This window comes from Centruroides vittatus, unplaced genomic scaffold (assembly GCF_030686945.1).
Source record: "Centruroides vittatus isolate TY-2023 unplaced genomic scaffold, ASM3068694v2 contig_361, whole genome shotgun sequence".
Lineage (NCBI taxonomy): Eukaryota > Metazoa > Arthropoda > Arachnida > Scorpiones > Buthidae > Centruroides > Centruroides vittatus.
The window spans coordinates 1,034,302-1,061,778 of NW_027122185.1; the positions used below are offsets into that span (position 1 = coordinate 1,034,302).

General features: G+C 27.5%; 1 protein-coding gene across 1 annotated transcript in view; it reads left to right on the forward strand.

Annotated features, from left to right (window-relative positions):
- Positions 1-987: 987 nt before the first annotated feature.
- LOC136975010 (monocarboxylate transporter 10-like) overlaps positions 988-27,477 on the forward strand; it is an 88,749-nt gene continuing 62,259 nt past the window's right edge. The window contains exon 1 of the mRNA XM_067269998.1: positions 988-1,427. Within this exon, the coding sequence (XP_067126099.1) occupies positions 1,082-1,427 (346 nt within the window). The 5' untranslated portion in view covers positions 988-1,081. The remainder of the gene's footprint in view (positions 1,428-27,477) is intronic.

Consider the following 27,477-nt stretch of genomic DNA (forward strand, 5'->3'; position numbering starts at 1 on the left):
AGATCGTTGGTGAACATCTGTTAAAGTTTCTGTAAAAATTCGGCAAGTGGCCAAACATTTCATTCTGTTAATTAACCGGTTGTTTTATTAATTAAGTTAAGTGAACCACCCAAAGTTAACCACCTCCATTTTACGTACTGAAATTACCGATTAACTGGTTTAAAGTTGAAAGCACAAATGAGTCTTTGATTTGAAATATATAAAAAATAAATAAATAAAATGAAATTGCTTTTCCATTTAAACTAGCAACAAGTTCAAAGTAATATTTTTTCCTGTACTGAAACGTTATTATATATAAAAATCTAATATAATATTATTTAAATTTATTTTCTTTTATTAAATGTTATCAGGTCCTTTCACAGGAGAGTAATAGTGCCTTTGACTTACATTTGTAGGAATCTCAAAAACATAAATTATTAATTTAATTGTATTTCTTGTGTGTATTGAGATTTAAAAATCTTTAATTTTTTGTTACGTTTACTATTTAAAAAATATAATACAATTTTTAAATTTAGTGTTTAATATACCACATCATCAACAAGAACCCCTCAGAGTTTCTCTCAGAGTCGACAGAGTCAATAAGAGTTCAATAAGTGTCTTTCAGAAGGGTCTGAAAGGCTCTAAATATTACAATTACTTTTATGTTTGCAGTCAATAAACAGACAAAAACGTCATTAGAAAGAAGATAGTTTCTTTATAAAAGAAAGTATATTAATTAAATAGTATTAATTATAATGTGATAATAGTATTAATTTGACTAAATTTCATTTTAAAATTAGTATTTATTACATTAATCTTCTTAATTCTGTCATTTTAAATCAGTTTATGACACGTAAGCGAAGAAAATGAAATTAATTATTAAAGAAAATCTTACAACAGGTACATTTTATTTTTATTTTTACACGGAGATAGAACAGAAAGCAGAAGCATCTAACGATTGTTTAAATGGGAAGCTCGCCACTCCCGAGATGATTGCACCGAGTCTCTGTATCGAACCAACATTCTCCATCAACCGTTCTGACAGACTCACAACTCCCTCACTCCTCAGCTACAAGAATTCGGGTACTTTCCTCTATGTAAGATGGCCAGTTCTACACGCCCACATTGTATGCAGAGGGCATCTAGTGCCCCCGCAGGTTTATTCATTCATTCAAAAGACTCTGGAGTATACCCAGGTGATGTAAAGTTCGAATGCGAAGACAGACAGTTTGATACTCGTTCCTTGAATTCCGTCTACGCTAAGTCAGAAGTTGGTAAAGATGCAACTATATATCAGAATTACTATCCCGAAGGAGGATGGGGATGGATGATCAGTTGCTGCGCTCTTTTATCTTCAATTGTGTCAGGTGGAGTGACATCTGGGTTTGGAGTATTCTTGCTTGACATAAGAAAAAATATCAGACCACCCGAACCTATTGTCAGTGCTGGTAAGTTATCTTCAACTCTTACCTTTAAAACTTTCCTCTTTAAATTATAAATTGATTATAAATATATATATATATATAATATATATAAATTCTATTGTTTAGATTTAAACATAATTAAATATTTATATAATAACTAAATTATATTTACAGTGTCATAATTAAAAGCAATTTTTGATTAATGAAATTGAATTAATTGTCTTTGGAATCTCTTTTATGTTGTCTATTAATTGTCACTTTTGAAATAGAATGGGTTTAATTGATTTTCTGCGTGTTTTAAATTTGATAATTTAATTAAGAAACGATTTTAAAACGATAATAAATTAGCAGTAGTAATAAACTCGGTAAGATAATTGGAGTGTATGTAATTATTCTAAAAATTATGTTAAAAATAACTTCTGGTGACAATTTAATAATTACGTACTCATTTTCTAACTACTTTGTGATTTTATTTGACATTTTACTAAGTTAATTTAACTTAATCGATACATATTTAAGCTCTACTTTTATCTAAAATAAAGTTAAAATTCACTGTTTTATATGCCTATCTTTTATTAATTTAAATTTGAATTTACTCAGTAGTTTAAATATTTAAAAAAATAATTAAAATTAAACAACTTTAAGCTGTTACTTTAGAGAAAATGGAAGAAGATTAAGATTAAATAATTTTTATTAATTTTTTTTTTTTACTATTGCCATTATGAATATAAAAATTCTCGTCGAAAAGAGCAGAAAAGTTTTCTAAGAAACGAAGGAAATAATTTTTTTTTTAAGTTCTTATCGGTCGATGTCACCATCAGGTGTCATTGGCCACCTTCAGTGATAGATAGGACTAGTTTTCTACAAAAGATGTGATTAAATGCCCTATTGGTTAGAAAACCGAAATGAAAATATAGAAAAAAAAGAGAGAGGGGGAGAGGGAGAAGAGCAAAACGTTCATCGGAGCGAAAAAAGAATATTCAACTCACTTTTTGATGCCGTACAACATTAAAGTAGAGGGATTCAACTAGAATCACGAAGATATCCGCCAACTGTCGTCATACTCTTTCGTGAGAAATGGATTACAACTTTTTGCTTTTGTTACAGATAATTTTTTCCTAACGACAATAGCTTTTCTATTGAGAAATGGATGGAACAAACAAATTGAAAATTCAGCAACAGTTATTTCCTGTCTAACTAAAGAATTCTTCTTTTTATCTGCCTAAAAAATATAATAATAAAAAGAAAAACCTAAAAAAGTTTATTACATTTAGACTATTTTTCCTTAGAAAAATGAATTTATCACAAATTTTTTTTTCTTTTATTTTCAATATGTCGTTTGTTATAAACTTGGTAGAATGAAATATATATTTAACAGTTTATCTTGGAATGTAATGCTTAAAAATTTTTTTTTAAATGATATTTTTACTTAATTTTTTGGACTTACAAACCGAGTAATTAGGAGAAAAGTTTCTGCATTAGGTTAATAATCTCTTAGAGAGATTTAGTGGACAGCTTTGTAAATCTTTCAAGGAACAACAAGACTAAATAAGATTCTTTTTTGTTAACTTAACTCTTTCTTTCTTATTGATTTTGCAAGAATATTTTTAGTATGATGTTTTATTAATATAGTGACAATAAAATTTCTTAAATTTACTTTTTACTCTAATAATAATTGCTATACAGAGCCTTGCCTCTGGCTAGGATTACATTGTATACACACACAAAATTAAGGAAACAAAACGTATACCTCGATTTAGTGTCGTCATTTATTCGATTCTGCACTAAATCGAAGAGGCGCTAAACTGAAGTAACTAAAATAACAGGAATCATGTATAGTAGTAAAGTCTATATACCCTGTTTGAATTCGAGTTGGAAAGTCGTGTAATTTAATGTTAATAAAATCTGCAATGCAGAATTTTGTATTTAATAATTCACCGATACTGAAAGGTTTTCATTTAATATTTATGGCGTATTCTATAGGCGCTTTAAGAGGGTGATTTTAGGAGGACGTTATTTCGAGGTTTGACTCTAAATATAATACAGTATTAAATTGGCCATTAATATAAGATAAATAAATTCAAATTAGAGAAAATAATTCTTAAAGCTGACTTATATAATGCGATAATAAATTATAAATAGTATTGTTAAATGTATATTTTTTTAATTAATTTATTTTTATTATATTTTTATAAGTGTTCTATTTATAAAATTTCATATAATAAATCATTTCACTTTTATTTAATGAGAACATTATAAAATTAATAATTTATATAAATTTCTCTTTATATATTTCAGAAATTGAGTTGAAAATTTTTAAATTATTACATTTACAATTGATATAAATCGACTTTGATCTTTTGCCAAAAAGTCTTTTAATAAAAAAAAAGAAGAATTTTATAGGTTATAAATATTTTTATAAGTAATATTACTCATAAAATATATAAGAAAATAATATTTTAATATAGTTATTATTTATAAACTATCTATTTTATACTATATTTTTATATCTAGCATTTATCACTCCCTACTTCTTTAACATTACAACAATCCAATGATGAATTAACACGTTTGGAGGTCTAAAGTTTTAATTTTAGGGCCTATTGACTAAAATTCAATATACTATTATTTCTATTTGAGGCCCCTTAATCTCGGGAGTCTCGAGTAAGCGCTTAACTTACTTACAGAATAATCCGCCACTGAAAACATCATCCCTATATCAATCAATTTACTTTCCGAAAATATTGAGGACGAACAGACAAGCAGACACACCAAAAAAAAAAGCGACTAAACCTTAAATTCTCTAACTTTTTTTTCATTTCTTATAAAGCTAGAATTTCTCATTTAGAAAGAAAAAGTGTAATATAAGATGGAGTGAGATTTGATTTGAAATTATGTGGATGATTTGTGTCAACCCCAAATACTCTTGCAAATTTCAACTCACTAATACTCTTATTTTGAAGAATTTATATATTATATTTTTATTGTTAAAATTTTTATGAAATTTGATATAAAATGTTTGAAAGTCAGATGTAAAGAATTTTTTTTTTTCGTGTGTGTTAAGTCATACGTCCTTCATGATACGTCTCGAATTTGGATGATACATTTTCTCCATCCAATGAATTTTCTGATTATATCATAATGCATCTCTGTCACTATCCATTTTCAAATTGTCTACAAAATGCAATCGAAGCATTATTTTATTCAACGAATTTCTTTTCGTAGCATCACAGAATGCGGCATTGTTTACATCTGTAGATGCTTTCCAAAAAAAAAAATATGGTGATTGGTTACTTATTGTAACTAAAAAAGAATAAAATTCCATTAGAGATTATTACGTTTTTTCCTTTATTATATTTTATAAAAAGGGCTTTTGGTTGAATAATTTTTTGAATTGATTTTTGTTAAGTCAAGTTTTCATTTTTTTTTTAATTTTATTTTACTTTTTTAAATATAACTCGAACAAAATTCTACGTAACATTCGATTATTTACTTTATTTTTTTCTGCTTTTTTTTATACTTTATATAATGGTGCATTGTTTTCATTATCAGCACAGTCTCCGTTACTGTACTGTACTTACCATTATATTTTCATTATCATTTAGAAAATTTTTCACGGATAAAAGAGATTACGTCAGGTTCTTCGAATAAGATGAACAGCACATTAGTTATCCTAGGTTTCGTGTGATAAATCAGAATTCACAAAATCCGTTCTGGCTTCGGATGATTCATTCGGTGGCAAGATGGATATAGTAACTAGTTTTACTTTATCTAAATCTAACAGATTATCTAATATTTTATTTGTTGACAGCGATCTGCGAAAGAAAAGGGCGGAAAAAAACGATTTTAATAAAATTTGCAAGCACGTCATCTCAATGGCAGAAAATCTTTCACCAGGTTCAACAGCCTTTGGAATTTGAATTGAATGTAAATAAATAAATTATAGTAGCGAGTAAATAAAAAAAAATTAATCAAACTATTATATTAAACTCTAAAAAAGTAATTTTATAAAATTTTATTTTTAATAAATTTCCTATGAAGCTTCTATGACAAATAAACAGTTACAACTACATGTAAAATTCTTTTTTATAACTAAGATTTCGCTCTGGGGTGATCTGAGAGAATGATCTAAAAAGCACAATCAGAATGAATAAAAATTAAGCGTACCATAATATTTCTGAGGGATCAAACACCCACGCACCTCATAAGTACACCACAAGTCTATATAAATCAGGTCCTATCGTTGAGGAGACAAACAAGACCCTTCGATTCAGGTCTTTACAGGACCTTCATTTTCCCCTTTAATACATGCAATAAAATGCATGTATTAAAGGGAAAAATCTCTTTATCTTCCTCAAATTTTCTTATCTAAAAAATATAATACAATTTTAGGCTGCTCTTTAATATACTGAAGGCCTCAAAATTACGTTGCCTTACCTGACTACTGAGATGCCCTAAGTTAAATAAAAATTAAAATAATAATCAATACATCATACAGCATTTACCACAGATTTAAATTTTACAGGAAAAATTACTATTTGAAAAATAATAGATTTTATTAAATTTAGTTAAACAATAAATTTAAAACTTTTTCTTGAAGATAAAAATAATATTTTTCTTCGGAAAAAATTATAAATTATTAATTTGTTTTCACGATAAATATAGAAGTATCTTATAAATATAAATATATAATTGTAAAATTGAAGTATAAATGTATAAATCTAATATATTTAAGTATGATTTATATCTGAATTTTTTTTAAAACGTAACGTTGTTACTGTATATCGGATGACAAAGACTTTGAAATATCGAAACAATATATTTAACTTACAGAAGTTGAATTACATTCGAAGTTATTGACCTCCATTATCTCAAGGGTTCCATTGGATTATTGGTAATTTTTCTAAAAGATTTAACGAGAACACAACAATAGAATAAAGAATATTGATTATTTTCACCTGAAATTATCAATGTTATCCTTTTATAGCTGTCGTATGGATAATATATCAAAGTATTGTTGTTATTAATAACTTTTATACGGTGTGTTAGTGAAAAATTCTATTTTTATTATTACAATATTCGAATATTTAAGTTTTATCTCTTCAAGTTTAATACGAACGAGAAAATAATATAAGTCAATATTTACATTTTTCTTCTATAATTCCTTTATTTAATTCTTTTATCTTCTCTCCAACATTTAGAATTATTTTTATCATCGGATGTCACTTGATAAAAGAGCGGATAAAACTATCAATTTTCATTGAATTTCTATATAATTCTTTTGAGATATATTTACTGTTTTCAATCGGATTTTATTATGACTGATAACATTTATCTCTGATTTTTTTTAAATCTAAAAATAAAAACTTAGTTTTTCGAGAAGAAAATTAATTGATGTGTAGTTTAATAAATAAAAAATTTTAATCATTTTTAGATTAAAAACTACAGATATAAAACATAATCTATCAAGTTTATAATTCCATTTTTTATGGACAAGTTATTTGAATATTAAATTTTTATATAATCATATTTTTTTTCTACAGGGAACCTGTTTATCTTTTTGTAAAGCGATTAATATCTTCGCTTTGCTTATATAAAACATAGGACTTTTTTTAGTATAATCTTTAATTTGCATTTTCTTGTGTTAATCGTTTTCCAATGACTTATAATGCGATATTACGGTAACAGAATTTTATTTAGCGGTTCATCGATCAGTGTTTCAAACATGATACTGTCGAACGATTTGGTAAAGGGGAATGACCTTTCAGTCGAATTACTTCATAATAATACCTTAAACGTATAATTTAAAAAAAAATATATATACATTTATTAATACTCAAATTAATATTTAAAAAATACGAATAATAATTACCACCCGAGAGAAGTTTTTATAATTGCAAAGAATTGTTTAATTTTAGAAGAAAATAACCATTTAATTTACCGAAAAATTATTATTTTATCTAACTGTAAATATATTTTAATAAGGGAGGTATAAATAAAGATAAAATTCATAAATTTAGAAGTATCAGTTAATGAAGATGAGCTCCATCCGCAGGGAACTACTTATAAGAATAAGGAAACGATTCTCGCAAATAATAATACTTTTCGAAATCTATATTCTACTAGAACGATCATCTTACCAAAAATAGAACTTTTGAAAACGTTCTCCTCTAAAAGGAATTTTTTTTTATTATTTTTTATTCGTGCATTTTGATCCTCTATCTTCAAGTAAAACTTCTCTCCTTACTCTCCAATACACGTCTTTTAAAATATAAGTAAATGTAAATGTTTTCTTCTGCTAGCAAAAACAATACTTTAGTGTGTATATATATATGTGTATATATATACCAAAGAAGCAACTGTGAATAATAATGAGAATTTAGTATTATATTAGCCACAACAATTGTCTAGACTTCTCGACAGAATGGCCACTGCTCTGCTATTACTAATGAGGAACCGACTTGTGACTAATTACACCATATTCTGATATTACACCCTAAGCATTCTCTAAGAGAATACCTATCGAAATGTTCTAGTTACACTGTCAACTAAGGTGATTAACGATATATTTGCCATTTTAGTTTGTCCTACTTTTACGTAGGAATTTTAAAATACTTAGTTGTTTTCCTTTAATTATTTTTATTTTATTAAACAGTTTAAAAACTGGAGTATCCAAAAATTCAGTTAATCATGTTCCAATACATTTTAAGTGATTTTTTTAAATGATTAAATATTTGAATAAGACGGCAATTTAGGCTCTACAATGGTTGACTTCTGGTTCACGTTGTAGTTATATAATAAGCTAAACACGACAGGCATAAAAAATAAATTTAAAATAAAATTTATTGCTTTCGTAGAAATATATTTAATGATTTTCAGAATAATTTTAAACAGGAAACGGAAGTTAAGGTTTTTCTTATTCACACAAATAGCCACGAACTGACAGGATCGACAAAGATTTTTGTTTTGTTTTGCATAATATATATTATAATATATTAATTTTAATATCGGTTTTAATATCAAACGATTAAAAATACTTATTTAAAACTCTGGGAAGTTTTCTTATTATTAAAAATATTTTTATTTTCTTCAAAATATCTGTTGAGTCGCTTGAATTCTTGATCGAATCCTGATGAAATTTGGTATAAGAATGTGCATCAGATCTATAAAACTATCCTAAAAATTTCGAATCTCCATCTCAAATAGTTTTCGAGATATCTATCGAAAACATCCGAACAAGCGAACGGACAAACTGCTTGCATAAGCTGTTTTCTTCTTTTCTAAATCTCTGAAATTTCCTGTAATAGCTTTCCTCGATTTTTCTACGATTTTTATAATAATATTGTCGAGTTCAAATTATTATTTTAAATTGACAAAAATTTATTTATTAAATGATAATATTAAACAATTTTATATATGAAAATTTGGTTATATTATTTATATAACATTTTATTATTTACTTATGATTATAGGAAACTAGTTAAACATTCTTAAAAGTCTCATTTCTTATCCATAATTACGTTTCCGACTGTTATATATAACAGAGGAAAAATATGGCCATAGATCAAAAAATGATCCCAAGATTTTTACATTTTTGGATTCAGGAGATCTTGAAATGTCGAGACATGCAAAATAAATAAATAATAATAAAATAAAATAAATTGGGAAGATTTCTTCTGTATGTGTAGGGTGTATGTATGAGGAGCCGGATTTTCTTCACGAAGCTTAATAATTCCTGTCTTTTGTCGAAATTTTATGAAATTTTGTAGAGAAGTTTCTGTATTAGGGGATTGATTCTATTAAATTTTGGTGGTTAAAGGTCGAGGGGATGGGGATAGAGGCAGTTACGTGTCGTATATCGAGTGTGGGTCGGACTTAATGACTTACTTATTATTAGCATTTACAATATTTTTTTAATATAAACCTTATCTCTACCCTCAAAATTAAGCATTTTGTCATTTTATAACGATTAATACTATTAAAAAATTTTGAAATAAAGTCTCATAACAGATGACCACACACAATTTTAACCTTTCTTGTCGGGAAAATTACACAATTCGTTGCTGGATTTTGTTTTTTCATTTAAGATATTGAATATTCTAAATATAAGATAGGCATTAATTTATTAAACTATAAATTAATTAAAACAATAAATAATACTAAATAAAAGAAGTTTATATATAAAGCTAATTCTTATTATATAAAATAGAAATATATAATAAGAATATATAATAAGAATCTCTCATAGTAATATAAATATATTACTATGAGAGATTTTATGTATTTTATAAAATCATTGATTATTTTTAAAAATTCTGTTTAAAATTATCTAAACAATAGCATTAAAATGACGTGTATAATTCGTAAACATTATGTACCCTATGAAAGAAACTGGAGATAGAACAATAAAGGATTACAACTTCTAATTAAACAATTTAAGATTATAATATATATACAATAAAGCTAATTAGTAAAAAACAAGAATGTTAATCCAAAAATTAGTTAACAATTTAATTAACTATAATGTATTCATTTTCTTAAAATAGTGTACACTTTTGCATTAATTTGAAGTCATCTTGGCATTCCCTATCGCAAAATGAGAGCATTGACGTTAAACTGGAGTAAAACTATGTTCCGGCAATACGAATGTATCTTAAATTACAAATAATTCATTAAATAAATTTCTTAACATACCGTAAAATTATCATTTATATTTTTAAAATAATATTTCCACCAATTTCAGATTTTCCGATCCATTTATTTACATCAAAATTCTCTTCCACTTCCTTCAAGAAATTTACTTAGTTCATATTCTAGGTGAATTGCCAAGCTATTATAGACAGAAGAATTATGAAGGAAGGATATGAATATGGTTCAAAAAATGTCTTTTTTGATCCATATTCATATCCTTCCTTCATAGATTCAAGCAAAACATCTAAATATTAGTAAAACTAAACTTACAGATGATATCATTTTCTTCGAGTTGGATAGGTTTTAATTCAATTATGCGATTTTTCATGAAAAAAATGTATGTATTTTATATAATATTATTACTTTCTTTCTTATTAATAGACAGACAAAATATTTTCTTATATTCAGCATTGTATTTAATAAAATTTTCAGAATTACCAAGAACTCGGTAACAAGAGAGATGAAGGCATTAAATGGAACGTCGATGAGTCCATAGTTTATTGTTCGAGTAGTCAGCATTAAGCGACTATTTAATCTTCTTATTGGTAAATCCACCATTGACAAAACTAATTAAATAAAATTAAGCAAGCAGTTGATGAATAAAGACTATTTTGATTAATATTTAGTGCAGAGAGATTATCACATCAGAAGTTTCAAGTATGTAGAGCAGTTTAATTAATATCGAAATTCTAATAATTGTTCATTTTACAATATTTAATTATTTTATAGTCATATAAATATTGAATTTCTACTGTACTCCCTTACTTATTTAACACGAAATACAACAGTTCTACATATTTATACAGTGTAAATGTACACGTGTGCTCCATTATTATATTTTACGTTAAGTAACTAAGAGACCACGACAAATATTGGACTTATTTTTTAAAAATTATGGCTGGAAAAAAGGAATTTTATTTTTATTATAATCTTGTAACTAATATTTGACTGTTATTTATAGCGAAATATTTTTTGGAAAATTGAAGCTAAAGATTATTATTTTTCTTTTTTGCTTTTAAAAAAGTAAATAAATTTGATAAATATAATGATAAAATTTAAACTTATTTTTTATAGTTCTACCTACGTATAGCTATTTTAATTATTAATTTTTTTAAATTCTGTATACAGTAATTTTTATAGCAAGAATTCCATATTGGTGTCTTGCTTGTTACATTGCTGCATCGTTGCGATCGTTTGGTAACTGTTGAGGAATGTTGATTCACAGCAGTGAAAATAATTAGGAATCAATCATCGGTGGGTACATTTCGAACAAGTACAGACGTCTTCGATTGGTACCCGATTGATCGTGATTACTCCCGATCAGTGGCGCACTCAGGATTTAATTGGGAGGAACCGAGTTGAATGAATAAACAAATTTGCAAATTCAATAAAATTTCTACCTTATGTGACTGCTAATTCATAAATAATATAGAAATAGAAGATAGAACGCAATATAAATTTTTAAAAAAATTGAATATCAATGTGACAAAAGAAAATTTTACAGACAGAACTATTAAATTTTGCAAAAAACTTGGATAATTTTTCAATGAAACCCTAAGAGTTGAGTATGAAGACGAATACGATTCTGATTCAGATGATGATTCAAGATCAGGTGAAAAAGAAAAATATATTAAAAACAATAATATAAAATAATAATCATTATACGAGCAATTATTTATTGTGACATCGTCACAATGCCAGGTTGCAATTTTTAATCATATTTTTAATTTCTTTAATTTAATATATATGCTCTCCACCTCAAATTAGTAATAGCTTGCCCCTGTACATTATACTTTTCCTTTAACAATACAGTCGTGCCGGTCATCTATCTAACACCTTTCGGGAAACATTTTTGAATTGAAATAGCATAACTTCCGGTTTGTATCAAAAGTTCTTATATAGTTAATCGGGGTTTGTTATCCCTAATCTTTTCATATCTGGTCTTGAATTTCATTTATCTAATGCTATTCTTGAGATTGAGTAAAGACATACAGACAAACAGGCAGACTGATGGGCAATGGAAATTTATATATTTTATGTCTTATAAAATAAATATAAAAGTTTTAAAATTAACTTACAGTTTTTCTTTCTAACCTACATTGCGGCTTTCTCCAGGCCTAATTTTCTGTCCAGTTCGATCTTGTGGGTTTACTTCTAATCCCTGCATTATCGCGGGATTTAGATTTGTGGCCCTTAACTGTAAACCTGTAACATATAAAAAGGTCCTTCCCGTTTACCAAATATTATTTAAAAAAATACCAAAATTAGATGCGTTTTTAATAAAGATACTTCTCTTTAACGAGATTCAATTATAGTTACGAATTAATGAACAATTTGAAAATAAGTGAGGCCTTAAGCTTTAGCTTGTGTACAAATCAGGCTCTAACATACACAGATCAATAGAAATACGCGAGAGAAACTAGAATATGAATTTCATTACTGCATTGACACATGTACGATTTAATGAGGAGGCAATATTAAAGAATTGTAAGATACAATTAAAACTATAATATTTGATGGCCGTTTTTGTTAATTAAACTATGTAGTTAATTTGAAATAAAATATTAAAGTTTACTCATTTTGACTATGTATTATTATTTACATATAAATATTTATTGAAAATATCTTTGGTTTTTCACTAAATTGAACATGCTGGAACATTGCATTTTAACCAAGAAAATTTTCTAGGAGATCAGAGAAAAAATATTCCAAAAATTCTCGAAAGCATACTGATTGATTGAGGGATTGAAATTCTGCCACTTCGAATATTTTTGAAAAGTTTTAAATAAAATCGATTTTGTTTTTATCCACTATACAATGTGTACACCTTTCCCTCCTACTTTATTTTTGAATTGAAAATATTTAAACTTAAAAATAGCTTCTTTGATTAATTATATTCAAAAGTTATCGATAATTTATCTACTTTACTGTATAATAATTATGTTTATAATTATTATACAGTATTTTTATAGTATTGATGTATACATAAAATGAAATCATAAAAGTGAAAAAATTATGTAATAATATTTAAAATCGATATATAAACTATTATTATGTAGAAATTATTTCTCATTGGGCTACAATTTTCAAAAATTTTAAACCTGTAGATTCCCACTGTCATCCGTCCGTTTGTCTATCCTTAATCTCGAAAATGGAGTTAGATAGATGAAACATAAGATCAGATATAGAAAGCTTGAGGAAAGAAGACACTGATTAACTATACATGAACGTCTTATTTAGGCTGAAAGTCATGTTATTTAAATTAAAATCTCTTCTTTTAAACTGAATTATATACGTAACCAGCATGTCTCCGATGTTAACAGGAAAAGTGTGATTTACAGGGGAAAGACACTAAAATTGAGAACATTGTGATGAAATAGTGCAGCCCGGTATTGTGACGATGTCACAATAAATAACTTCTCGTTTATCTATAAATTAGTGTATAGCTATAACTGATCAAGAAAATTGCCAAATTAACTCATATAATTTATGATATAAAATAGGAATAAACATACAAAGTAATTTATTATATTCTTTTCTATAGTTTTAATCTATTCAATATATATTTTCTTCAAATTTTGAGAATTCCAAAACAATATTTCTACCTTAAAAATTTTTAAGGTTAAAAAATTAATTTTGGTATCATTATGACGTTATTGGGCTGCAATTTAAAAAGAACGTAGACATATAAATTCCTACTGTTCTCTGTCCGTCCGTCTCTCTGTCTGTCTTTCCTTAATCTCGAGAACGGAGTTAGATAGGTGTAATTGAAGATCAGATATAGAGACCTAAGAGACAGGAGGCCCGATTAATTTCAATTTAAAAATTTTCCCCCGAAAGGTGTTAGATAGATGACCGGCACGACTCGCTTGTTAAAGGAAAAGTATGATGTACAGGGGCAAGCCACTACTAATTTGAGATGGAGAGCATATATTTTTAAAAAACAGAATTTCGAATTAAAAAAACACGCATAAACCTTTTAATAAGATTTACAATTTTTAATTATTATTATTTTTTAATATTTGTTTCGTTTATTAACTTCTGCCATTAGAAATGGATTATAGAAACTGTTTTAACAGTAAAAATTTATCGCTGGTGACAATAAAGAACCCGTATATCCGTAATAAAAAGGAGGAAAATATAAAAATCATATATCAAGAGTAATGAGGTGTCACGATAGAAATTTTTACAGAGCCATTCTTTAGCATAACCACGTCCGTCCATTTGTTTGACTGCATGAATAGAGTGATAAATGGTCAAAAGAAATCGTCTCGTGTATGATGCCATATTCAAATACCGTGGAAGTTTTAAGCAATGTTGACTCTAGTTTATCTATTGTAGAAGTTAGTTTATGAAATTGGGAATACTACAAAATTTCCATAAAGAAATTGATGAAGATGTTACGATTATCTATATAGATATGATTTATAATATGTTGACATAAATCTATGAATAGATTTTCTTAAAATTTAAATAAATTCTTCGATTTTAAGAAATTCGATACCAAAGTCTTGAAACTTTTAGAATTTTACATTAATGTTATCAAAATTGATAATGGTCTCTACTCATTTATCATTTTGTAATATAAAAGAGTGAGCCTCTTATATTTGTTATTAATGAAAGGATGTTATTATTTGTAAAGAGAAAATTTATTTATGTTTATATATCTGTCGAGAAAATGCATATCTTTATGAAGATATTTCAATAAATTTCATTTTTTAATGAATTATAAAAAGAAAATTATAATGTAAATATGAATTTATCATTAAATTTTTACTTATGATAGAGTTATATATAAAGTTCTATAAATTAATACTTAATTAGATTTATGATAATTAGTATTGTAATCTTGGAAAATTTAATTATAAATAAACGAACTTTTGTATAAAATTTAAAAACAAATTATTGTTGTTGTTGTTTTTAGATTCAAAATTTAACGTTTAAACTTTCTCGTGAGCAAAATTATAATTAAAATACATTAAAAATTCGTTTTAAATTAAAAAGAAGAAGAAGAAAATATTTTATTTTTGCTCTTTCTTCGTCTTCGTTAATAATGCATTTCGTCAGCCACATTTGAATTTCATGTAAATGCTAATATTCTCGATTTAACGATATCATAACTGAATTGATTCGAATCTGCATTCGAGATGTTTATGGTAAATTAATTGCCGTTAACTTGGAAACTTCAACATTAATAGTCTTATGTAAAATTTTATATAAGAATTCCTCATTAATTTATCTAATAATGGATAATCTGAGTGTTATAAATGGAAATTACGGTCTTGAAAATGCTGTTTTAGTTATACAGGGTGAGTCAGGAGGAGAGGGCAATACCGTTTCTTGGGGAACGATAATATAAGTCATTGTAAACAAAAAACGTCATATGAATATGGGTATTATTCTCAGTAGTTTCGGATATACAGCTGTACGAAAGTTGCTAGCATGCAACGATAATAATGAATGGCACGTGTGTTATATTAAAAACAAATGCTCAAAATTCGAATCCTGAATCTCAATACACTTTATAACTTGTGTTCGAACATCACATGCCGCTTCTCCGAATTAGCAGTAATTACAACTGTGTAACTCGGAGATAAAATTCGAGTCTCGTCACAGCATCTCTTGGAAACAGATGTTGGATATGTTTATAGTAATAGGGAATAGGGATGCAAGTCAAAGCGAAGTAAAGTTCGATTGACTCGATTGTAAAGTGTATTGAAGTTCAGGATTCTATTTTTGAGCATTTGTTTTGAATGCAACACACGAGCCATCCATTATTATTATTGTATGTGAGCGACTTTCATGCAGCTGTATCTCCGAAACTACTAAAAAAAATACCTATGTTCATATATAAAGTTTTTTGCTTACAATGACCTATACAATGTTTCCCAAGATATTTTCCTCTCTTCCTGACTCATCCTTTATAATACCATGTAGAGATAATAAAATAAAAAATACGATACTTAAATATAACATTCCATTCAATCAAAAAATTTATATGAATCATAAAAGCTAGAGTTGTAAAACAAGTAGTCGATGTTTTATAACTCTAACTTACATCTTATTAAAGATGGAAAAGTCTATAGGAAATTTGGAAGGCTTGTAACTAGTTATTCGTAAAAGACAGACAATCGGAGACTTTAATCTTGTTTCATATCTCTGTTTTTATACGTCGACACTTTAAAATTATGATTTTTTTTGTCAAGTGTATTATATTCAGTTTAATTGTCATTTTAATTTAATGTTATTTGTATTTTCCAAATATTTTTTATAATTATTCTGTAGCATTAAATTATATGTTCACGTTTTATAGTTATTCGTAAATTGTAATCATTCAGCAATATCGAGAAGATCCAAGAATCTTTTTAAAGGTGTGTGTGTGTGAAGAAGTGTGTCGTCTCGTTCTAAATGTGGAACAGGCAACAGTATTTAACATTCCATTCTCCTTTCTCCATTTATGGACAGTACAATAAATTAGAAATAGAATAATGAGATCATTCAATATTCTTTTGTGCTGTTTCTAATCTATTGTCTTTAAATGGTACTGTTTATAAATGATAGCAGATTTCATATTCATAGATTATGACTAGGTACAGGTTGATCACCGATTCTCCGGCACACTTGGTTCTAAAGTCTTGTTGGATTAACGATTTTGGCGGACCAATTGATGTCACGTTATAATAATTCAACAATAAATCTGGGTCACCAGGACGGCGCAAGCAAACTTGGAGAATTCAGTGTCGTCCTTTAAGAAAATCGACAAATCAACGCGTTAAAAATACAAAATACTAGCATACTTATATATTAAAAGACAGATAGTAAAGTTATAATGTGTATAATCTGACTATAATACATAATATTACATTAATTATATTAATATGAGGGTAAAAGTGAATAATCGCTAATAGGTGTCAGTATATACGGGAGTCTATTATATTAGTTCTTATAAAATCGTTGTAAAGCGAGCCATTCTACTCTGTAGTTCTTATAAGCTCAGTGTTTAAATGGATAAAACTTTGCTTCTTGTCCTTTTAAGATTTAATGGTTATTATATATTGGCTTCTAATCTGAGGACTTAAACATTCCCCAAAAAGTGTGATAAGTCCTCAGAGTAGAGCCAATTTATAAGCTTTATAACCGTTATAAATAGAGATTATATTCTTGGAAATGCTGTTTTAGTTATATAATACGATATAGAGATGATAAAAGAAAAATACGGTACTGCGAGGTTCAATTTGACATTTTCTCATAGGGCATGAAGTGTATAAAAGCTTTATATTTGTCAAGCTTATACGTACAATACAGTACATACTTAAGAAATTTTCTAAATTTATTTCAAGGTAAAAATCTATTCGATTTTTATTCCTTTCCTTGTTGAAATTGGCCTTTTAGACTCTGCAATAAAATTGTTTTTAGTATTATCGTCATAATATATCTCAATATAGCTTAAATGAAGCGTAATATTAATATGTTGAGATATACTACGATAAATTGTTAATAAAAAATATAGATATAGTAGTACATTAATAAGTTTTTTATTGAGATGTTAAATTGCTTAAATAATAATGTTTTCGGATATAATTTAGTGCTTTCTATTTCTTCTTTTTATTGTTAGGAATAAAAACTAGGTATATTGAATTTTTAGTAAACATAATTTTTTCACTGTATAGACCTTATTTTACGAAGGTGATATTTACAGAACGATGCATCAAAGTTTTCACCTGTAAAAAATTTAATTTATGAAGAAACAAAATAAAATTTATATTGCATTTCGAACTAAAATCTTCAAAATCTTTATACAGTAATATAACATTGCAAACTACTTGGAGAATTTTGAAAATCCTGAAAAGAACTATCAAAAGACATGTAACTTACACAGTATTATGGATCAAAAACATATTATTAGTTGATTAATGATGGTTAAATCACCTAATTTAATTGATTACTTGTTATAGTTATATATTAATCGCTGTTCACGATCTTTTTCCGGATTCACTATTCAATAGACATTGAATGATTGAATATTCATCAGTAGACTACTTAACCTCTTAATTGCGCTATTCACTGAAGATAATGATCTGATTATTTACTTATTGTTCCGTTTATAGCAGCCTTAAAGAGCAATAATATTATAATTTTAGCTGTTACTATTTTCCTAAATAGCCGAAATACAATAATAATTAAAGTTAACGTAGACTATGTGATGTATAGACTAAAGTTGAAAGAAAACAAAACTATATTAAATGAAATAAATTTACATTTTAACTTAACAAACAAAAGATTAGTTACTATTTTATCTACATCAGTTTCTGTTTACTTATGAAATTTATTATAGTGGATTCTTTCATTTCCGAGGGGTTCTTCGGCTTATTCTCTACTTACACACGTATTGGTATAGATAATCTATGGTAATGATGGTTACAAATGACTGAAATTTAAATACATCAATTACAGAGCAAAGTAGCGTATGATATGTAATGTCAACTTATTTGAAATAATAGAAATACTTATCTTAAACAACTGATTTGTGTTGGAATTGATTTTAAATAGAGTTATTTAATTTTTTCTAATAATTTAGTCACATTGTTGACTCTAGAGTTTGAGACCGCACTGGCATTCGTCACACTAAAGACTTATGAAAAAAAAAATCCAGCAGCGAGTTGCTTAACTTTCCCGGCAACATTTGATAGCGCCATATGTTATCATATTTTATTTTTAAAAGCTTTTTATATTTTTAACTATTTTAAAATGGCAAGAAGCTTAATTTTGAGGTTAGGAGTGGGTTTTTAAACAAAAATTGTAAATGCTAATAACAGGTAAAATCGTCATTAAGTCCGACCATACTCGAGATATGACACACGACCCCCCTCTATCTCCCCATCTCCTCGATCTTTAGCCACCAAAATTTAATGGCACCAACGTCCCTAATATACAAACCTCCCTGCAAACTTTCAGAAATTTTTGACAAAATGTTCAGAAATTATTAAGCTTCAAACAGGGTGAACAAAACCATGTTCCCCCCACACAAACATCCATACATACAGAAATTACTCCCGAATTTTTTTGCATTTCTTGAAGTTTCAATGTGTCCAGAGTCCAAAAATGTAAAAATCTTCGGTCACTTTCTGACCGATTGTCATACTTTCCCACTGTTATATATAACAGCCGGGAAAGTAATAAATAAATAAATAACTGAACAATTTCATGGCGGATATTTTATGGGCACTTTTAGAATTAATTTTTGGGAGGAAATATTGTATTAAAATTAAACAACGTATAAAAAATTTAGATAAATAAGAGTTATAAAAAGCTTGTGAAATTCTGAGGTATGATAATACGTTCTACGTGATTTAATAAGAAGATAATTTACTATAATAATCTACTTTAAATGATTTTACTGTTTAGTCGTAGAATATTCCATGAGAAATTAGACAGTGGTCAATTCGCCAGTGATCATTTCTAATACGAATTCTGAAAATTATCTTTTATGATAATACTCTGCGATATAGGCTAATAATTAACGAAATTATCATAAATAAGGCTATAACTTGTCTATCTTAACTGTAATCTCCGAATAATACTTCATCATTATAATCATTATTAAATGTATTTTAATGAAAACTGTAAGGAACTTTTTGAAATTTTGTGATAAAAAGTTTCTAAACATAGACTTAATTAATAATAAATCTTAATGGCAATATTTTAAAAAGAATTCTTGAGTCATTGATCACAGTAAATTGAATTATTATATTTAATTATATTCTCTCTTATTCCTAATGCAATTAATTTTGCACGTAATTTATTGTTTCAGGTTTCTAAACTGAAGTAAAGTTATAGTTTAAAAGATAATAAGAATAATATTAAATCATTATAGAAATCTTTACATTTAATGCAAAAGATTTTTTGATTAAATTATAAAGATTATAAAATTATTTAATTAATTTATTTAAAAATTTATTATTACTACATTTGGAATTTTTATGTATATTAATAAAGTTTTTAATCTATTTTAATAAACATATAATTATTAAATTATGAACTTACATATAGTAATCATGCTGTGTGCTTGGTCTCGAGTCATGCGAATAGCAATACAAACGAATTGAGGACGTCACGTGGTATGAATTCGTTCAGTGAATGGTGAACAGTGAAACCAAATGACACTTCACTACGCCCATGTTGTTAGTCGCACAACTCGAGACTAGGCGCTGATAATAAGATATTAAGTGCTTATTTCGTGTTTCTTTCGCTAAAAATTGTTGCTAAAAAAGTTGTCTACTTTCTTGAATTAAGTTGCTCAATAAACGTATAAATTCATGTTTTATAAATACATCATCCTAGTTAGGTAATGAGGAAAATGATGGGCCATTAAGGACTCTATCCCTCTTTGATAAGTATAAAAATATATGCATAAAATTAATAAAATAATTAAAAACAGAATTTTGAACACTTATCGGAAGAAATTTTAATTTATATTACTTTCCTGTATTGTTTTTCTAAATAAAAAAATTAAATTTTGAAGCTTTCTATATACGGAACTTGGAACAAATGATCTTGTTGGTTCCTCTTCTATGCTCTAATCGCTTTTCCAACTGTCCAAATATATGCTCTTTGTTGTTATATTTTATCCAGTATATTCATAATTTCTAGTTTAACTTCCTGACACTGTGTGCACTTATTGATACTCATGTTATTTCATAAAATTTTAATATGTCGGTAAGGAATTTGTACTAAAAGGATTTTATAAACTGATAAACAGATAAAAAGTTTACTTCGAGCCATTGTTCAAAATTCTAATGTGGGTACCTCCCTTCTAAACTCCACTCCCGCTGCAAAGAATGGGACTTGCATCCCCAAAAAGTCTAGCTCTTGACTGAAAGAAGAATCACCTGACACATGATCACAGTAATTGTTTTCATCATGGAGAGTAGGTGTTTTGCTTGACACCATATTGCGCCATTGTAGTTCAGCCACTAGATGAAAGTAATATACGTGGTATATATATTTATACACAAAGTATCTTACATATAAATCGTGGTCTTATCAATCACATATTCCAGAACACAGTGCGAGAAATTGCATATTCTTTCTCTAAATTAGTCTCAATTATTATCATATAATTTCGAAAAACTTATTACTTATATTATGTTTTTAAACTAAACATTTCTTCTTTCGATTTATATTATTCATTTGTAAATTTAATATATATTAACATTAATAAAATGTATACTTGTGTGTAAAATATTATCTAATCTATATATATAATCGAGACGAGTTGACAATAATAATAATAATAATAATAATCAGCGCAGAGCCCAAACGGTCAGGGGTTGAAAGTTGAAATTTGGTGCACAGTTAGGGTACCAGATTTAAGTACCAAAGTGTTAAGTAACAATGGAAGTGTTAAGTAACAACGGAGAACAAGAGAAAGTGACGTGCAAGATTTACGGGCGCTGGCAAAAAAAAGAAAGAAAAAGAGTAATAAGGTTTTTCTCGACCTTTCTTCTTTATGATATTCGATGAAAATCGAAGGATATAATCAGAACACGTCGTGAAAATCGAACAATATTAGAACGTTCGATTTTCAAATTCGACCTTTCTTTAGAAAAACTTAGTTCGTTGATGAAATTACTCTCTTTTTTGTGACTATAATGTAATAATCTTAATCTTCGCTATCGTTACTTTTGCCCGAGCAACGCCGGGCCTACCTGCTAGTTTAAAATAACTTCTTATCTTAAACATACGAAAGTAAAGTTAGAATGAATAATTTTAAGTAATAATGACGTTTTGAAACGTAAAATGCACTGAATTGTTGCCATTATACCAAACTAAATTTGATATCAAAACAGATTTTAGGCAATATGATACATAAAATGTTAATATTTATGTTATTTATCTATCCGAGATTATATTAAATTGAGTTACGTAGACAGAGAAAGATGTGTTGCAAGTGAATACCTAAAATATTATTTTAAAAAATAACATTATAAATGATATATTTCATGTAAACAGAAGAATTTATCATTTAAATACGAAGATTTTTCTATTTTTGTTTTATTATTATAAAAATGGCACATTATTAATAAGTAGTTTTATTACTCAACAGCAAGTTTTCATGTCTGGCTTTTTTTCAAAAATCAATTATCCCATCCCCTCAAGAAATTTTTGAAAAAAGTAAAAAATTGTACATTTAAATATAGAATAGGAAAGTATGGATATTTACGCTGTTTTGTTCAGATATAAGCAATGCAAATGGTCGCTAGTGAACCCACACCTTGGAAAACATTGCCCTATAAATGCTGTACTTAAATTAAGGACTATTAGATACTGAAGAGACGTACTCTAGAGATCTGCATTCATACTAGAGTCGGCTGATAAATATTTAAGAATGAATTAAATACAGGTATGTTAAGCCCTATTTCTTATCGCTTGGCCGTGCCTATTAAAGGTCTGATTGAACCTATACTGGGCACGAAGAAGGACACCCTTAAAATCCGCCAAGCGGTTAAGATGTCAGCCCAGCACTCTGGAGGACCCGGAAACGAGCCCGGACAGTGTCGAAAATCTTCAGGAATTTTTCGGAAGATGGTCCATCTCAAATATTTAAGGCCCGTCCCTTACCACTAGGAAGCACAACTGTAGCCCTAGCAGAACCCAGGATGGACTAGATAAAAAAAAAAGCCTTCTTAGTGTCTACAGGGAGGAAAGATTAAAGAAAAAAATGTATAGTATCATCAAAAAGTCAGTGTGCAAGTGTAATATATAGTCTACAATACAGTTGCAAGTTTGGCTTGGTTTTATTCATATACATGGGCAATCTGCCGAGGAGGAATGCCTCCCGGAAGGTCTTCTATAGAAAACTGGCCCCTATTTGAGTGTAAATAGGAGCCTATTTAATTTATTTATAAGATCGGTTTTCTCTATAGTGGTCTCTATTTGGGTGTAATTAAATTAAAGAGTTACGAATACTTAAGGTGTTTTATCTTAAAGATGAGATAAAATAAATAAGCCTATAAATTATTGTACATAGAGTAAAATTCAACAAAAATTAAAATAAAATTTTTGATAACCGAAGAACTATTTTCTTAATCTTTCGGGGACTTGTCCTGGCCCTCACCATCCGGTCACCCCATTTATATGGTCCTAGCCTATAATAGATTTACTATAAAAGAATTTCTTAGTGCCCAGAGAACGGTTAGAAGTCCTTAAAGCAGTCTCAAATAGCTGTTATTTTAGGACTTCAATTGTAAGACGATACATTTAGATAAAGGTTTTTGTTAATTAATTCTCCAAACCGACTATTTATATCATTATTATATTCTATTTAATAACTCTTTTCGTATTAAAACATTTTTCTGAGATATTAAAAATGTTACATATTTCTTTTCCTATTTAGATACTAAGATTTGTGTAATAATTAATGTATTGTTCAGCTATCCTTGACCTTGATATAACTAAAAAAAAAATATGCAAAGAACCGACATAATCTATCACTTAAAATCCATTAATATAATGCATTAAGTGACATAGACGAAGGAGGGGAAAAAATTACATGGAAACTGTAGCTTTATTTCAGCATAACTAATTTACTAATTCACTCCTACAAATTCACTTGGCATGATTGATTATGTAATAAAGGCACGAAAAGTTTAGAGGCGGAATTTTTTACTTCTAAAAAATTATTGATCATCTTGTTATCAATTATAATTGTAAAGCTAGACAGTGGGAAACGACTTCAAAGACGAGAAAGAAAGAATGTTTTTGTTCTTAATATTCTTCATGTATGTAATTTCATCTTACCAAGAATCTTCATCTAATCTTTCATCAGAAAAAAATGGCGGCACAGAAAAGGTAAAGACATTAGATCTTAAAACGTTGATAAGTATTGTAAGATAAAGTTATTTTTATACAAAATTTTTTGCATTTCTCAAAGAGGAAATCTAAATTTTCATTCTTAATTTTGTTCTGAATAGATTAATAAAATCTTCGAGTTCGTTGACTTAATATATTTTTCTCTTGCATAGAAGATTTAGTAAATTTCATTAATTAAACTTGCCTGGTATATAGTTCCTTCTATAATTTAATCATTCAAATCCAATATGAAGTCCTTAGTTGCTCATTAATGATATCGAAGCTCTCGTATTTACTTTCTTCAAATTTCATTTAAATTTACAGGACTTTCAATGGAAGTAATAATTAATACTTGAAAGTAAACACATATTAATTAGTTGACGTTTCGACTGCAACAAACATGAATTAAATATCTCATATCATAAACGAGGAAAATATATTTGAAGACTGTCTGGAAATTTATGGATAATCCGTGTTATTATAATTGGAAAATTATGCGATATATTTAAACTCGAGCTGCTACAGATAAGAAAAAAAAATGCAAAATAATTTAAATATACCGTATTTTATTTTATTTTTCTAGAAGATCATTTAGACAACGACCTCCACAATAACTTCTGTAGTGACTTGTAAGGTAATAGTTTCAGTGGGAATGCGGCTGATAGATTAACTTTACAATTTTGTCAAGAAAAGTTCAACATCGTTTGAGTAAAATTATGTTTATAAACTTTGTTTTTTAAGCATCTAATCCATAAATATTTGAATAATTTTTTTTATTTACACTTCCTCTAGTTGTTAAATATGTAGCAAGACACAATAATATTTAAAATCTACAAAGGAATCTCTTCTGCGATTATAAAAAAAGAGAATATTTTTTATAGCTTGAGGCCTGAGAGAGGTGAGATGGAGTCATATCCTTTTCCCGAAAGCCATAAAAATACATGAATAAAATCAACAAAATAAGTAAAACAGGTCTATCATTACGTTTATATCATATTTATGTATAAAAATAAACTTAAATTTTGAAGGCTCTGTTTGTGACTCGAGCCAAATAGTCTTCTCTACCTAATGCAATCTACAAACGAAACAATGGTGTACCCGCTTACGTAAAAAAATTAGGTAGAATATTGTAAATATCGCCATTATGATGCATGATTTAGATTTATAAGTTTTTAGATAAACACATTGCTCTGTCTGAATACAAGTGTTAGCAATGAAAACACCACTAACGAGCAGAAAAACAACTTGTTTACTATCAAGTAAGTTACCCATCTGCAGCTTTCAAGAACAAAAATAAAGTGTTTTATTAACAAACTTTTGTGTGTATGTCGTCTTAACTTTCTTTTAATATAAAACACATCTTTATAATTAATAAAACTGAGACTAAGTCCATCAAAAATAGTCACCTTTAATTCATTTTCATAAAACAAAGTGATAATTATTGGTTGTACGGTTGTAAGTCTTCTTTTCTTCTGTGACTTTACTAATTTATTTCTTCCTTTTAGCCCATTCGGTTTGATTGCTTCGTCATTCCTACACCAAAAACAGAAAGCAATTTCATTTTTCTAAGCGAATTAACTATCTAAAAATAGTAAAAATTCCTTTTCAAACATGAAAAGCTATCTTTTTTTTAAAAAAAATTACAAACAGGTCTTCTTTTTCGTCGTTCATCTTACTTTTCTTTTAAATTTTCTCGATGATCCTTACTTTTTAAGACGTTGAAAGTTCTCTTCGTACGTGTGTGTACTCTGCTCTGTGATAAATTTCTGTTATTTTAATGTTTCAATGAGTATCTTAAATGCAATAATGATAATGGCGATATAGCTGATTAACAAGAGATTCTGTCGACCATAACTTGAACATGATCTCTACTTGTTTCAATTATGCAAACTATTTAATAACTCACCAATATAATGAATCTTCAAAGCTAATACTCCTCTATCTATAACATCTCGTACTTATAGTTGAACTGTTTCATTAATAAAATCATATAATTATGTCGAACTTCATTAAGAAAAAATACTAAATTTATATCTTATTGCTCTCAGAAATGACAATTTCTGCTCTAATTCTGCTCCATTAACACTTCTCACCTGATTTATCGTTCTTATTAACTTGATAAAAATTGATAAAAGTAAATTAATTGTTAAAAAATTATATTTAAATATTTATTACAATTTAGATTCGATTTAACGTATTCAACTATGTAATTAAAATTAAACAGTCGAATTAAATTAATTAAATTAGTAATTTAACGTAGTTTGAATCCATTTATTTTCTAATTCAATTTTCTTTTTTTCTTCTTTATAAATCTTTTTAACATTGACTAAGATGTTTAAACGTGTATTTAACAAGAATTACGATTTAAAAATTTATATATTTTACTATTTATTTTGATAAATTAGGCTCAAATTTATAGAATTTTTTTTTAAATGTCAGTTGAATAAGAATTAAATGAAGCATTAATTCATTTTAAGTGAATTATAAACTTTTATAAGTTAAATTAATGTAATTAAAATGTTCGTAAAGGGACAATGAGAAAAGGATAGATTAAAGCAAGAAGAAAATACCAGGCGTGACCTGGTCAAATATGGAGAAGAGGCAAGGACCAGTTTACATGTGACAATGAAAACAGATTTACGTATAATTTTCCTTGTCAGGGAAGGACAAGATTCCCGAAAAGAGGAGGATCAGCCCGTTCTATTCATAACAGTAAAAAAACACATATAAATATGACTACAGTCCACTTTAATTAACAAAAAAGAAATTTAGAATTTTTATTCTTTTTATATTATATATAAAAATTAAGAAAAAAACAATTAAATTGTTGATATTCTTTGCTATAAAGACATCTTATATGTCTTCGCTGTGCACATCCAATGGCAATATTTTAAATTTTAATTGGGGTGTAGACTTATAATTTCCTCTGTCGTCCGTCCGGCTGCCCTTTCTTAAACTCGAGAAAGAAGTTAGATAGATGAAAGTTGAGACCAGATAAAAAAAGATTTGGGGCAGAAGGCCCCGATTAATTGTATATGAACTTCCAATGCAAACCGGCAGTTACGTTATTTTAATTCAAACGTTTTTCCCTGAAAGGAGATAGACAATGATTGGCAGGACTCTGTTGCTAACAGGAAAAGTATGATTTACAGGGGCAAGCCACTACTAACTTGAGGTTATTTTGTTTTATTTTATTCCTAAATTTCATTAAATAATATAACTGATTTAGTTATTTTTAATATTTTCTCATGTAAATTAGTACGTCTTTAATTGATTATTTCTGTTTATTTTTTTAATTTGAAACTTAAGCATAAGTTTATGTACTTCCTCTTTTTTTTCATTTTCTCTTTAATTCTTCCTCATATTATTTGGCTGCAACTTTCAAATTTCAGATTTATACATTCTTACTGTCATCCGTCTGTCCGTCCGTCGTCCATTAATCTCAAGAACATAATTAGATGGATGAAAGTCGAGACCAGATATGGAAAGCTCGGGCCAGAGGTCTCGATTAACTCTTATCCTTTAATAATAA